We start from the raw sequence: 15052 nt of genomic DNA on the forward strand, positions 1-15052 counted from the left end.
CTCTAATTTTTAACTTTAATTACTTAACATAAAAAAGTACCTTCTTGTTGACATTTGGATAATATTTGATTAAAGTTGAAAAATTAGATCCATTGAAGTTGAAGTTGGAAAAATATATATTTGAAAGTTAAAGTTATGTTTGGACGTGAATTCTACTTGTAAAGAAGAAATTAAATAATTATGAGTGAAAATCTTTATTTCAGTAGAAATACTTCTCAAAAAAAATATAACATAACGATTCACTACTATTTCCATTGCATCCACTGAGCTATAAATTGCTTGTTCAAATTTTATGTGATTCTCTAAGATATTAATGTTTCTATACTATTTTGTCTAAAAAAAAGTATTCAATATGTGTAACTTATTGTTGGCATATGGACAATATTTTAATGATAATATTAGATAAAATTAGAGTTTAAAATTTGATTAGCGTGTAATTTAAAGTAATTACACAGTTTGATATGATTTTGTGCACATGTAATTACTTAATTAATATAAAATTAAGCATAACTAAAAAGTGGTAATACACCCCCAATTCTATGTGTGCAACACTAAATAGAAGATTGCATGTTATGATTTATTGTGGATTTCTTTTCTTTTTGAGTTTAACTGGTTAGATTGTATCATACTTGAATTTTTTAGTAGAAAATTAATATCTTATCCGTCCAAACTATTTATTTATTTTTTTATTTGCAAACTTTTCAATTTTCAATAGTTAAAAATGATAACCAAGTCCTCCATAAGATCAAACAGGATGACACATATCATCACCTATATACACGTGTCAGCTTTTGTGTAAAATCAAAGAAATAATAAAAACAAAGCTAACTTAATGAAACAGTTATAATAAATCATATGTGGGAACCAATGAGAAAGCAAAGTTGGAGCAGGACGACCCCAAAGATAGTAAAACTATTCAACCAAAAATAAAATGGTAAAACTATCAAATATTGCACTATAGAATGACAACTACAATTTGATCAGTTCAAATATTAGTACTCTCATCTCATTTCTTCCACCTAAGCCGAAGATTAATTTTTTATTATGTTATGCAAAAATAATTGAAAAGTCATTAGTAATTTATCGCTCTTAACATTAGCTATTCATTGGTGATACTATTTATTAAAAAAGTGCAATCAAGTGAGAGAATATTTTTCATTTGCAAACCCTTCAACTTTTATTCCTTGTGAAATCAATTTACAAGCATAATTTCAACTTTCGGATACTTTTTTTTCAATTTCAAATATTCTTTCACAATTTCAACTAAATATTGTCCAAATGCCTACTAAGATAACATAAAAGCCAAAGTGATAGAAGAAATCACTAGAAAGTAAAGATTATTTAATTACGACAAAGTCAAATAGGTTTTCTCACTGAATTACAAAAAAGTTAAAGAGGTAAATTTTAATTTATACCTGCTAAAAATATTTATTGATGGAATTTAAGAAAAAAGGAATGGGACTTTTAACGTCGTAGAAAGTTTAATCATAAAAACACAAAAATAGAATAGAAGAGGTAGTATGCGTAACTTAGCCAACTAAACTTACATAGACAAAAATATAAAATTGTTCTGTTTGATGCTATAGTAAATTTGTGAAGTCCAATAATCTAAAGAAGCTAAGTAAAATGAGAGAAAGTACAAGATGAAAAATAACTTGAAGAGTTTGATGATCAAACGTTGAAAAATAGAACTCTCAGCCAACGCAAAACAAAAGCGGAAAAATAAAGGGGACAATTTCGTTGTAATTTTTGGGTTGTCGCACCAAATCTAGCTATCTTTATTATTTGAACTATGCATTTCCCTTTGAACAATTATATCTTTTATTTGAATTATTACGAGGGTGTTTGGCTAAGCTTATAAGCTGGTCAAACTGGCTTATAAGCACTTTTTGGCTTATTTACGCGTTTGGTAAATTAAAAGTGCTTATAAGCCAAAAATAAGCCAAAAGCCATAAGTTGGTCTCCCCCAACTTATCAAATTTTAGCTTATAAGCACTTTAAGTTTGACCAAAATATTTATTATTCTATCCCTAAAATACTTCTTTTTAAAACAAAACTCTTCGTATACCCAGTTCTTCAGCTGCATATTATTAATTTCAGCACTTTTATCCAAACACATAACTGCTTATTTTTTAAATCAATTTCAGCACTTAAAAATGCTTTTCAGCACATGATGCTTATCAGCTACTCTAAATTAGCTAAGTCAAACGGGCTCTGTATGAAAACTAAAGTTAGATATGATGTTAAAATTTATATCAGACAGTATATATAAGTTTGATAAAAATTTGTCATGCTATCTAACACAACCTGATCGTGAAATAAGTTCTTTTAAAATTTATTTTTCAGATAATAGTTTGGGACCGATAATAATATGATATATATTTTTGTAAAAATAGCACGGTATAGCCAGTTTTCGGACTGGTCATTCAAAAATAGCCAGCGTTTACGAAGTCAATGAAAAATAGCCACTATGTTGCTACAACAGAGACCGGTCCAGCATAATATACTGGAGTTCGGTGCACCTGTGTATGAACTCCAGCATATTATGCTGGACCAGTATACTTTGCTGACTCCAGTATAATATACTGGAGACTGGAGCACCGGTGCTCCAAACACCAGTATATTATACTGGACAATTATACTTGTTGGAACTCCAGCATATTGTGCTGGAGTTCTAGTGTACTTATACTGGAACTCCATCATATTATGCTGGAGTTCCAGCATACTTATCCTTGAACTCCAGTATAATATGCTGGAGTTCAAGCATATTTATACTGGAACTCCAGTATAATATACTGGCGTATTTTCCGGGTTTCGAACAGTGTTTTCGCTCAGATTTATCTTTACATGAAAAGTGGCTAAATTTCGATTACTTTTAAAACTGAGCTATTTTTGAACGACAGATTGTAAATCTGGCTATTTTTAAATTTCTCCCTATATTTGTTTATAATGATACTCTACTTTTTAGCAATGTTATTGGGCTATCCTTACTAGTCTTCTTATAGTTGTTCATAGTCTAAATTTATATCAGGTAACATTTCAAAAACATGTGTATAACTATATGCATTATTAGTGCTAGAAGTAGAACCTCTTATTTTTCTATCCTTACTATCCTACTAGTAAAAGCTCGTTTAGCTGCTCTAAACATCACTAAATTTAATAGTTCAGAATAATAAAATAAAATAAATAGAGGAGAATTAAAAGATGGAGTGAGTGTACCAAAATGCCAAACTAATTTGAATACTTGAAAATAAATTTTGAAAATAAACTCGCACAATAGCACACTTGCATTTGGTACTTGGTAGTTACACCATAAATAAAATTAAACTAACAATTGAGAGCTAATAGTTGATAGCAATTGAAGAGAAATGTAGCAAATAACTAGAATTGAGAGGTAGGGAAAAAAATGTAGAAGAGGGGGCTATTTATAGTTTTCAAATGGGTAAGTTTGTAATTTTTAATTTCTATGGATGAGAGCTATTTTAAATTCTGGAGGCCAAAATGACCGACTTTGTAAAAAATAGCCGTCGGGCAATGATCAAATCAACTTTTGACCATTGCCAATGGTGTAAAATTTTTAAAAAAATACCCATTGAATCAGGCCGTTAAGGAACTGTAAGTTCTTACCAGGTTTACCGGTTTCGGTGATCCAATAACCAAAATTTAACCGATACAGCCCTCGATTAAGAGATGAATGGCTCATCTCCACCCTATTTACTGGCTGGGCCAGTTCGATCTTTTACCGGGTCGACCCGACCCCTTAGACACCTTTAGTTCAATCCTTATTTTGTGAAAATAGCTCAGGCTACTCAATTTTTGGACTGGTAATTCAAAAATAACTAGCGTTTGCAAAATCATTGAAAAATAACTACTATTTTACTGAAACACGAAAAGTTCCAGCATAATATGCTAGATTATAGAGTTCCTACATATAAACTTCCAGCAAATTATGTTGGAACTCCAACACACAAAAAGTTCCAGCATAATATGTTGGATTATGGAGCTCCTGCGTATAAACTTCCAGCATATTATATTATGTGGTGCAAAAATTCCACCACATTATGCTGGAATCTCATATGTAAAAAATTTAAATTCCAGCATATTATGCTGAAATTTTTCCGAATTTTTAATAATATTTTTGTTCAGATTTTATCTTTACATAAAAAAAATGGCTAAATTTCTATTATTTTTGAAAATGTAGCTATTTTTCAATTACTAATTGTAAATCTGACTATTTCTAGTTTCCCCCCATATTTTGGGGGTAGGAAAGGTTATTTGTAGAATAAGTATTGTATGCTTCGAAGACCGAGGGTAAACCCACAGCTAGTCCTAGCATCCTAGGTTGCCGACCATGGCGTGTAAAAAGGTGTTGTTTTCTGTTTGGAGAAAGTTTCTATGAAAGAAGGGGACGATGGCTTATTGTACTCCTCGCAAAGTTGAAGAGATCACTATCCGTATTAAAAGATTTAGGGAGCATCACATCTGATATACCAATAATACAAACTTCTCCCATATTGTTTCATTTAGCTTTAATAATGAAATTCGATAATTGTATCGTTCAAGGCTAATAGGCTATGTCCGAAATCTAATACCTGCAGCTTTTCTTCCATACACCAAAAATAGACCGTGGCTAACTTAAACAACAACAGGATTCAGCCAATGTTTATCACCAAATAATTTTTATTTAAGTATGTGATAATAAAGCTGAGGAAGAGTTTCTCTGGAACGAAATTAGTCCAAATTCAATGCTGATATCACAAAACTGGTAGAGAATTTCTCCAAAACGAAAAAGGAAAAAAGACTTGCATATGGCGTGAGTATTTCTCCAGATTTGCATACTAATTTTCTTATCCTGTGTCCCAGTATAGCTTGCTGTTACATATGCTATGAATTCTAGAATTACCCAAATCATTTGCAAGTTTGTTCATAAACTTTAAAGTAATTACTTAAGTTAACTAGTAACTCGTTGCCTCCCAAGATTATTAACTATTGGAGAGTAAATTGTAGTCTCAAATGCCATACAAAAGATTGGAGGTACATCCCTCAAGACAACATAGCAGATTAAGTCTACATGGAAAGTTTCAAGATATTGAAGTAAAGAAAAAGTATAAGGCTTCAAAAACTTTTGCATAAAGAAGCACATAATAAGCATTTAAGTAATAAAAAGTATGTCTTGGATAGGTGAGAAAAGGATAGCAAAGAAACTACCAACTTGTGTATCTAAAAAAATTGTGCACTTGACTGAAAAATCTGTTCATATTTGGAGTTCATCCCAAAGAAAAAAAAATAAAAAATTGAAATGGTATAAAATCCCAACGCAATATTTACAATTGGGGAGGGGGGGGGGGCGGGTTGTTTTAAAGCTTAGGCAATATTATACCAACAGAAAAACAAAAGAAGAGAAAACTACTGGAACCTGCCTACAGAATTTTCTCCTAGCTATACATGCCAATGATCTTTCGGCTGCTAGATTCTGATTTTCTATCGGCTATGCCACTGTAAAGTTCTGAAAAGTTTTGGATTATAACTGCTGCTGAAACCATAGTGAGTGTGCATATTCCGGCTAATTGAAACACCAATCACATATTAAGGGTGAATGACTGTTGAAGTTACCAGTTCGGTAGAACCCAATAGCTTTGCCCAAATCTTATATTTGTGTTAAGAAATCGGCTTAATATATATAAATAATTTTTTCAGAACTTAATACGTTAAAAAAGCTATGGATGCAGAACTCATAAACCTAAAAATCCGGATCCGCCTCCAAGTATCATGGCCCCTACCAAACTAGCCTCAGAAAATTGGACCTGCTACCTACAGACTTTCTTTACTTGACCATGTTATTGTGCACCCCACATTCCAACGAGGCTCATTCCACGGTCGTCCATCCAGTATTGATATTTTCAGTCCCTATTGTGCAGATACTAACACAATCCTAGCTAGACGAATGATTAAGCGTGGAAACAAAGCTGCTACTCAAGTTCTTGTTCAGTAGATGGATGCAGCTCCAGAGCAGGTAACCTAGGAGGATTATTAACTAACGTGCAGTCGATTTTCATCACTGTTTCTTTGGGGACAAGAAATTTTGGAGAGCATGGAATGTAACAAGTGGGATTTGAAATGTGCAGAAGGAATTTTAAGCTTTGAAGAGTGGTACATGAGGCTTGAGGAGTGAGACTTGAACAAATTATTCTCAAGTTAGTTGGGTTTTAGATATTAAAAGTTACAATTTGGTCGAGCATAATTTTAAGCAGCACTTTCAATTGTTGCACTTTAGTCCCACTATTTAAAGTCCTTCCTATTTGGTCCATGTCAAGTAGTTACAGGGTGAGATCAGCAGAGCATGTCCCGCATCTGCTTCTCTCTCCACTTTTGCTAGCTATTATAAGTTGTAAACCTTCTTCTCTAATGAATTCGAACTTAGACTACTTCTCTTGGCAATTCTCTCGGCTAGTTTTTTTTCTAACTTCTCAGTCAAATCTCTTTTTACAACACTCTTTCAATGGACCAGTGCGGATTCCGCATGTAAATGCAATGGCATAACAGTAAGTGTGACACCTGCATAACTTTCTACTGTGGAACCGCTTTAACTTAAAGACAATTTTTCGGAAGAAAAGGGTAGATAGAAACAGAGCTCAACATTACACAAGTTATAGTTCAATAGATACAACATAAATGTCTTTCTAGATCTAATTCCAACATAAAAGATGATGGTGGATAGTATGCTAAACAATAAATTGCTTTAATGAAATACGAACCATTAGCTACAAAAGAAGACTTCCCATGGCATTCATCCATAGATTGATAATGTGGTTCTTGATTGATCCATTAAGTGACCAGTATCGATGAGGGAAAAAGAGAGGTGGGGGAGGAGGTGACATTGAGAACACAATGAGTTGACATGTTTGGGCATCAAGGAACCACTTGAGGATACAGATAAGGGCACCACAAGAAGATAAAGCAGGAATCATCACTTTACAATGCAATTTTATCAGGACAGCATAATGCTGGGAAGATGAGGGCATTCTAAGCTAATAAATCAAAAGCCAACGATGCTACAACCATGCTTACCAAAGGAACAGAAATGTTATCGTCTACCGTTGGAGTAATAGGGAGAGACTCCACCATTGTTGCTATAAATGACACCACAGCTACTCTTTCTACAGTTGAAACCCAGTCCAAATGAAGATATCCCAAGGCCGAGAAGTAATAGAGCATCCTTTAACCATATGAAAAAGTGTAGCATCAGCATAAAGCTTACAGCAAAATCTCCAAACATAAACAGAAAAGGGACAAAAAACCTACCCAATGGACACCAGGAAACCGAGAACAAACATGGAGAGGCTACCAGCCAAACTTTTCTGTTTATTATAAGGGATTTTTATGGACCCAAACCTTCTTCCAACAATATCAGCAATTCCTACATAGAAAATAGTCAGAAAAAAAGAAGTACAAAAGGAACTAATCATAGACTAAGTAATATGAGCTTCAGCTGTTACCATCCCCACCACACATCATTGCTAACGAAATTACTCCAACCGGTGACTCACGCCAAAAGAGAAGTGCACTCAAAATTAACACTAGAACATAATATAGAGGCCCTCTAAGCAATTCTCTGCAAGGAAAAGGCTGAAATTTAAGAGATGAATCAATACCATGTATACGTTGAAAGAGGCAGAAAAGGGATTCTGGAACTTACTCTGGCTTTCCTTCCCGAGTAACAGATTTTAGAAGTCCCTCATCGGTAGCCAAAGAAAGGCCATTAATGACAAGTCTCAAACAGTTTGTAAGTGGAACCACAGAAGCAAAGTAGCGTGCCCATCTTGATGCACTAATCTAAGATCTAAATCATCAGTGAGAACTTTCAAATATGGTTTTGCAATCATCTATGTAAGACAAAATAATACCTGAAAATTGGCCAGGAAGCCATAAAAAGCAGACCAGACAATATGTGGACCAGCTTTCGGCTTAAATTCTGTTTCAATGAATGAAGAGGAAAATAAATATCCCAAGAAACAAAAGCTGCTAAAAATCAAGAGACCACACGGCCATTATAATATGTTATAAGAACCTTTAATGTTTGACGTCGCACAAGATCACGATCCTTCTACCTTTTTTTTCTTTCTTCCTCCCCCTTCCCAGAAAGAAGGTTTTTAAGTATTCAGAGCATGTTGTAATTCTGTGAGCTTTCGTTTAAAATCTAAAATAAATAATACATAGGAATGGCTAAAAATAAGAAAGTGGAGTGTCGTAGAAAGACCAGTAATGCTCTTTCACTTTAAAAGAACATGGGCAGTTTATTTATGGATACCAAGTTACTACATCTGAAATAAGCCAAATTTTGAAGAGTCAATTTCTAGAAATCTCAGCATTAACTGATTTCCTCTCTATAAATAGTTTCAATCACCACAAGTTTAAATGAGCTATTAAGGGATCCTGATTCCAGGTAAGAAAAAATTGCATAAGGTTTTCATGAAAAAGGTTGTCAATTTTTCATGAAACTGAATAAGATTGTCAAACTTTTTTATGACGGTGGTGTCTGGCGACGACTCCACCAGATACCCTGTTACCTCCCAATCTCCTACCAGCACAGGTATTGGGTAACTATGCGCTGGCAAGCATTGGCAAAGCCACCTTTGTCCAAGGGGTGTCAAATTTTCCCCTTCACCGGAATCTCTGACTTTCTTAGTGTATTTACTTTTTTAAATTTTGACTCCCTAGGTGAAAATCCTGGCTCGCACCCTTCTTTGTGAACAAAGGCTTAGGTGATGGGGAGAAATCACCTAATACTTTTTGCCTCCACTAAGATTTGATAAGATTGTCAATTTTTGTTGATTACGAGTCTCAGTACATTGACATTTACAGCTACATATAACCTACACGGCTACACATACATATACGCACACACATATAAGAGGGTGTGCCTCTGTGTGTGTGTAAGAGAGAGAGAGAGGGAACCTGTTCAATGAGCTTGCGCTCGGATAAGAAATCGAAAGTGGAAACAAGGGCGTAAGCACCGGCGATGACGAAAGCCGTGGCTCCCGCATCCTGTAGCATTGAGCCACCATCTCCAATTATAGCATCAAAACCACCTGTTAAACCGGCGTCGGCAGGACCGGGAACAGCTCGGGAACTGTACGGCGAGAAGAATCGTCCGCGAAATGTCAGAGCGTGGGTTGTTACAGTGAGAGAGGAAGGCAGATTCGAGAGGCGTACGTGACGTGGAAGGACAGAGTTGGGGTAGTGGGTGAACCGAACCACCGCGGCGGCGGCGGCGGCGATAGTTAAAACTCTGCTCATTTGTAGCACTAGCACAAGCTTTCGTTCTAGAATCTACACTCTCTTCATCCGTCTTCACATATAATTAGCAGATAAACTAGATTTATCCATAGAAAAAGACTGAAATTGTTATGACGATTATGGGGACAACTAGTAAATTTGGCAAAAATAAATTAATAAAATATAAAAAAAAATCCTTTATAATTTTATTTCTTTAATTTAAAAAATTATAGTACATATAAATGTTATTCGATTAATTATTTCCAAAAAAGAGAATAATTGAAGGGAAAAAAGGAATGATAATTATAAATATGTTTCTTAGGGATAAATATGCCAAATTACGTGACCTCACACACATACATATATATATATAGAGTCCGAAACTTAAATAGTGCCAAAAATGGGTAAAATTTGCACGGGGCGCCCTATTTGGTCGCACTCATTTAACATATACCTATTTTTTTTAAAAAGTTTTAACTTGTACTCAGTTTTTAAACAACTTCAGTCCCTTTCTCCTCCTCTTCTCCTCCTTCGTTTTCTTTTTCTTTTTTTATGGCTAAGCTTAATACCAATTGGGTACAGAAATCAAGGGACCAATATTATCACCCTGGGGAAATTTCACATTTTATGAAAGGTATAAAGAATCCAAGCGACAAGACAAAGGTGACAACAGACAAAAAAAGAAAACCATGAAACCCCAAGTTCGCAGCTTCCACAAGCCCAGAACAAAAGAAAAAAAAGGTGATTAATTACTGATTAATCTAGCAAGCATTGAAGATAATATTTTGTAATGAACTCAACTGAAATAAGGAAAATAAACGACAATAATGGAAATAGACTTGTTCTTCCTTTTATGTTTTCGTTAGAGATGTAAAAAGTTGTTGAGGATTAATAAAGTAAACGTGGTCTTATGAATTTAACTTCAGTTTATATAGTGCTGAAGTTTTACAAATGAACTAAATAATTTTGGCATCTTCTGCTGAAGTTTTTGAAAAAGCTTATTCATGATAAAAAAAAAAATTCAACACTAAATGCTTAAGTTCAGCAAATAGAGAACAAAACTTCAGCACTAGAATGCTTAAGTTCAGCAATTACAAACAAAAACAAGTTCATCAAATAGAGAACAAAACTTCAGTACTAGAATGCTTAAGTTCAGCAAATAGAGAACAAAACTTCAGCACCAAAATGCTTAAGTTCAGCACACTTGGTCTACTTCAGGCCCGGCTACTAGAATGCTGAAGTTTTGCGTGATTGTTTTTGCTACCTCAGCCCTGTATGCTGAAGTACCGCGAAAAAGTGGGTACGCTTGTGATTTTTTTTGCAAAGCGGGCACAAGTTAAAACGTGACCCAAAAAACGGGTATAGATGCAAATTTACATAAATACATAAAATGCAGTATAATACTGCGTTTTACTTTAACGGAAAGTTAGCCATTAAAGTTAAACGCAGTATTATACTGCGTTTTATTAAAAAATTAATTTTTTTTAGGAAAACGCACTATAATACTACGTTTTCTATAATATTTGGGCCCACTTCTGCAGGACATTTAAATCCCTATAATTTATTATAGGAAAACGCATTACAATACTGTGTTTTCCTTAAACGCAGTATTGTACTGTGTTTCCCTGTAATATTTGGGCCCACTTCTACAGGACATTTAAATCCCTATAATTTATTATAGTAAAATGCATTACAATACTGTGTTTAAGGAAAAAGCAGTATTGTAATGCGTTTTCCTATAATAAATTATAGGGACCCTTCTTCTTCCTTGGCTTCACGACAGAAGCCATTGTTCCCCACCACTGCTGGTCCACCCCACCCCGTGCCGCGCGATTTGAAAAAAAATTCTTGGGCCCCACATGTACACAAAAAGCGAAGAGTGTAGGTCTCATACACATCACAAGCCTTGGATTCGTTCTTTCGGGTTGAAAAATTCAATTTGGATCTATTTCAAAAAACTTAAATCGAGGTATTTCGATTTTGTTTATGGCGAAACTCGTAGAGCATATGCATATTTGTTTTATTGAATGTGTTTTCACGTTGATTTGTGTTATGTTTGTGTTTAAATTTGTATGTTATTTTTACCCTTATTAGCCTTGAGACAAAAAATAGTTAATTATTAGCCTTGAATTATTTATTTAATTTGTTGTTCATATGTATGTTATGTTTGTTGTTTTTATATGTAATAGTGGTCTTTTAGCGTAGTAAAATATAGAGCCTTTTAGCGTAGTAAAATATAGAGTCTTTTAGCGTAGAGTCTATGTAGTTTTAAGTATGTACTAACTACAAACTCTATCCAATTACTCTTTACAAAATTAATTATTTAATTTATAAAAATAAACTTACAAAAATAACAAATTAATATATGCTGTCAAATTAACTCAAATATCGAGCCTGGAACCCATAGATAATTACTCAGTCCAATTAAATAATTAATTATTTAATTTATTAAACTAACAAAATTCTAAAAATGTTGAAATTGACACACGTTTTAATTAAGGAAAACTTAGTGCTACCGGGCCTCAAATATCGAGCCTCGAACCCATAGATAATTATTAATTAAGGACAGTTTGGTGCAACCGGGCCTCAAATATCGAGCCTGGAACACATAGATAATTACTCAGTCCAATTAAATAATTAATTATTTAATTTATTAAACTAACAAAATTCTCAAAATGTTGAAATTGACACACATAATAATTAAGGATAACTTGGGGCAACCGAGCCTCAAATATCGAGCCTGGAACCCATAGATAATTACTCAGTCCAATTCAATAATTAATTATTTAATTTATTAAACTAACAAAATTTTAAACTTATTGAAATTGACACACATAATAATTAAGGATAACTTGGTGCTACTGGGCCTCAAATATCGAGCCTGGAACCCATAGATAATTACTAATTAAGGATAGTTTGGTGCGACCGAGCCTCAAATATCGAGCCTGGAACACATAGATAATTACTCAGTCCAATTAAATAATTAATTATTTAATTTATTAAACTAACAAAATTCTAAAAATATTGAAATTGACACACATAATAATTAAGGATAACTTGGTGCAACCGGGCCTCAAATATCGATCCTGAAACCCATAGATAATTACTCAGTCCAATTAAATGATTACTTATTTAATTTATTAAACTAACAAAATTCTAAAAATGTTGAAATTGACACACGTAATAATTAAGGAAAACTTAGTGCTACCGGGCCTCAAATATCGAGCCTGGAACCCATAGATAATTACTAATTAAGGATAGTTTGGTGCGACTTGGCCTCAAATATCGAGCCTGGAACCCATAGATAATTACTCAGTCCAATTAAATAATTAATTATTTAATTTAGTAAACTAACAAAGTTCTAAAAATATTGAAATTGACACACATAATAATTAAAGATAACTTGGTGCAACCGGGCCTCAAATATCGATCCTGGAACCCATAGATAATTACTCAGTCCAATTAAATAATTACTTATTTAATTTATTAAACTAACAAAATTCTAAAAATGTTGAAATTGACACACATAATAATTAAGAAAAACTTGGTGCTACCGGGCCTCAAATATCGAGCCTGGAACCCATAGATAATTACTCAGTCCAATTAAATAATTAATTATTTAATTTATTATAACACAAACACACAATTAATATTATTTAAATTACAGTAGACGATATGGACTTGCCGCCTGTACATCCTGGACCAACCGAGGATCATAGTGTTGCAGGGCGACCATAGGTCCTCCTATGTATGGGAGAGACATCTATTGGATCAGACTCTCCGCGCTAGGAGACCTGACGATTTGTGAGACTTTTTGAGGCAAAGACATTTCCATGCTCGCGTAGTCCATCGCCTGGAGGCTATGGGCTTCCTTAGAATTTTTCAGATTGGGCGGATGCAGCTCGAGTGGTCTCTCATCATAGCGTTGATAGAGTGGTGGCGACCGGAGACGCACACTTTTCACTAGCCCACTGGAGAGGCCACCATCACGCTTGAGGATGTTCAGATTTTGTATGGGCTGCGTGTAGATGGACTGGCCGTTGCACTGCCCCAGTACATGAGATCTATGGCGCATCCCCAGTATTTGGATTTGATGGGGTAATATACTGGTTACAGACCACAGGGTGATGCTGCACTTAGAGGGGGCAGTCGCGTTTCTATGACAGCTATCAGAGAGCATATGGAGGTATTGCACCCAGACATTACCGGCAAAACAGAGGCTATCCATATTGAGCGGTACATGAGGTTGGCGCTTCTCCTTCTTTTGGGGGGTGTCTTGTTCCCGAACACTTTGGGAAATCTAGTAAGTATGCGCTTTCTGCATCATCTACAACAGCTAGATGAGTTACCCCGATACAGTTGGGGTGCTGCTATTCTAGCATACCTTTACAGGAGTATGTGCCGGGCGAGCATGGGTATCCAGGTGGACATATGTGGTTTTCTGCCGCTTCTACAGGTGATAACATTTTTGAATACTCTGTTCATTACTCCGAATTCTATATGGTCAAAATGACTCTTAAATTTTACGTCAACCTTTTATCTTAGGTTTGGGCCTGGTAGTGGATCTTGCCGTTGCAGCCACCTTTACCACCAATAGAGCCGAGTGTCGCGCCTCCGTTTCTCCCTCTAGCTACGAGGTGGGTTCTCCGGTGTGGGAACTACCGAGGGACTGATGCTCATCATAATCTCCCCCTTGTCAGGGATGTGTTAGATATGCTGGTGGCCGGACAGGTAAATATGTACCTAAACTTGTTATAAATTCACTTGTGTTGCGCATACTCACTTTTATGTTATTTTTTTATAGTTCATCTGGACGCCATAGAGCGACGAGTTGCTAGCCCAGCTGCCCGATTATTGCTCAGTCGACCGACTACTTTGGAGCACTTCCATCCCGATGATCTTCTTCGATGTGTTGAGCATTATGCCACAGAGCGTGTTCTTCGCCAGTTTCACCGTCCCCAGCCTATACCGGGGGAGCCTGCATGAGTGCCTACACATTATTAGTGGGACTACCATACCAGGATGGACGATGAATTTGTAGGATGGCTAGAGAAGCAGGTCCATATTTGGGACCAGCGAGAGTACCGTATTCCGCCACCACTTTCGCATATCCAGGAGGCCACTATTGAGCTGCATACGTCATGGTACCGCCGTCACACCTGACTAATGATAGGGAACCCCATTCATGTACTTGGCGATCGAAACAGACCATACGCCGGAAGGCACGAGGCACTAGTATGTTTTTGTGACTTATTAATATCTTATAATTGTGATATATCGTTATTTAATTAATATTTTAAATGTTGCGCAGGCTATTGGGCATCACATGTTCTACCAGTTGGGATAGGAGATGCAGCAGCATGGCGACAGTGCTTCAGTCATTGAGTATGGTCGGTGGGTGGAAGAGTTGGCTCGTCGGACCCTGTATCAAGCGAGAGATGGCACGAGGTTGGATCACGAGGCTGAGTATGCAGCGCCAGAGGATTACCATTGGGGTAGGGTTGTCCCACGAGGCAGGGGTAGGGCATGAGGGAAGGGTGCCCCACGAGGCAGGGGTAGGGCACGAGGTAAGGGTGCCCCACGAGGCAGGGCTGTCCCAAGAGGCAGGGGTGCCCCACGAGGTCGCGGGGGACGGCAATGAGTTGGTCCTCAGCAAGGGGGCATTGAGGCACCTGTCGACCCACCTGTTGAGGCACATGATGAGGATTTTGGAGATGAAGATCTTGGATATGATCAGCCGGGTTATTTCCCTCAGCTAGATGAGCCTTCCAGCAGC

General features: G+C 35.9%; 1 protein-coding gene across 1 annotated transcript; it reads right to left on the minus strand.

Moving 5' to 3' along the window:
* Nucleotides 1-6762: 6762 nt before the first annotated feature.
* On the minus strand, nucleotides 6763-9399 carry LOC104231674 (probable phytol kinase 1, chloroplastic). The gene is made up of 6 exons (XM_009784708.2): nucleotides 8956-9399; nucleotides 7905-7972; nucleotides 7697-7828; nucleotides 7497-7612; nucleotides 7303-7417; nucleotides 6763-7216 (listed from the first exon to the last, which is right to left on the minus strand). The coding sequence occupies exons 1-6, from the start codon at nucleotides 9295-9297 to the stop codon at nucleotides 7024-7026; spliced, it is 966 nt and encodes a 321-aa protein (XP_009783010.1). The 5' UTR covers nucleotides 9298-9399; the 3' UTR covers nucleotides 6763-7023.
* Nucleotides 9400-15052: the final 5653 nt, after the last annotated feature.

The sequence above is a fragment of the Nicotiana sylvestris genome, chromosome 3 (assembly GCF_000393655.2).
Source record: "Nicotiana sylvestris chromosome 3, ASM39365v2, whole genome shotgun sequence".
In the NCBI taxonomy this organism is placed as follows: domain Eukaryota; kingdom Viridiplantae; phylum Streptophyta; class Magnoliopsida; order Solanales; family Solanaceae; genus Nicotiana; species Nicotiana sylvestris.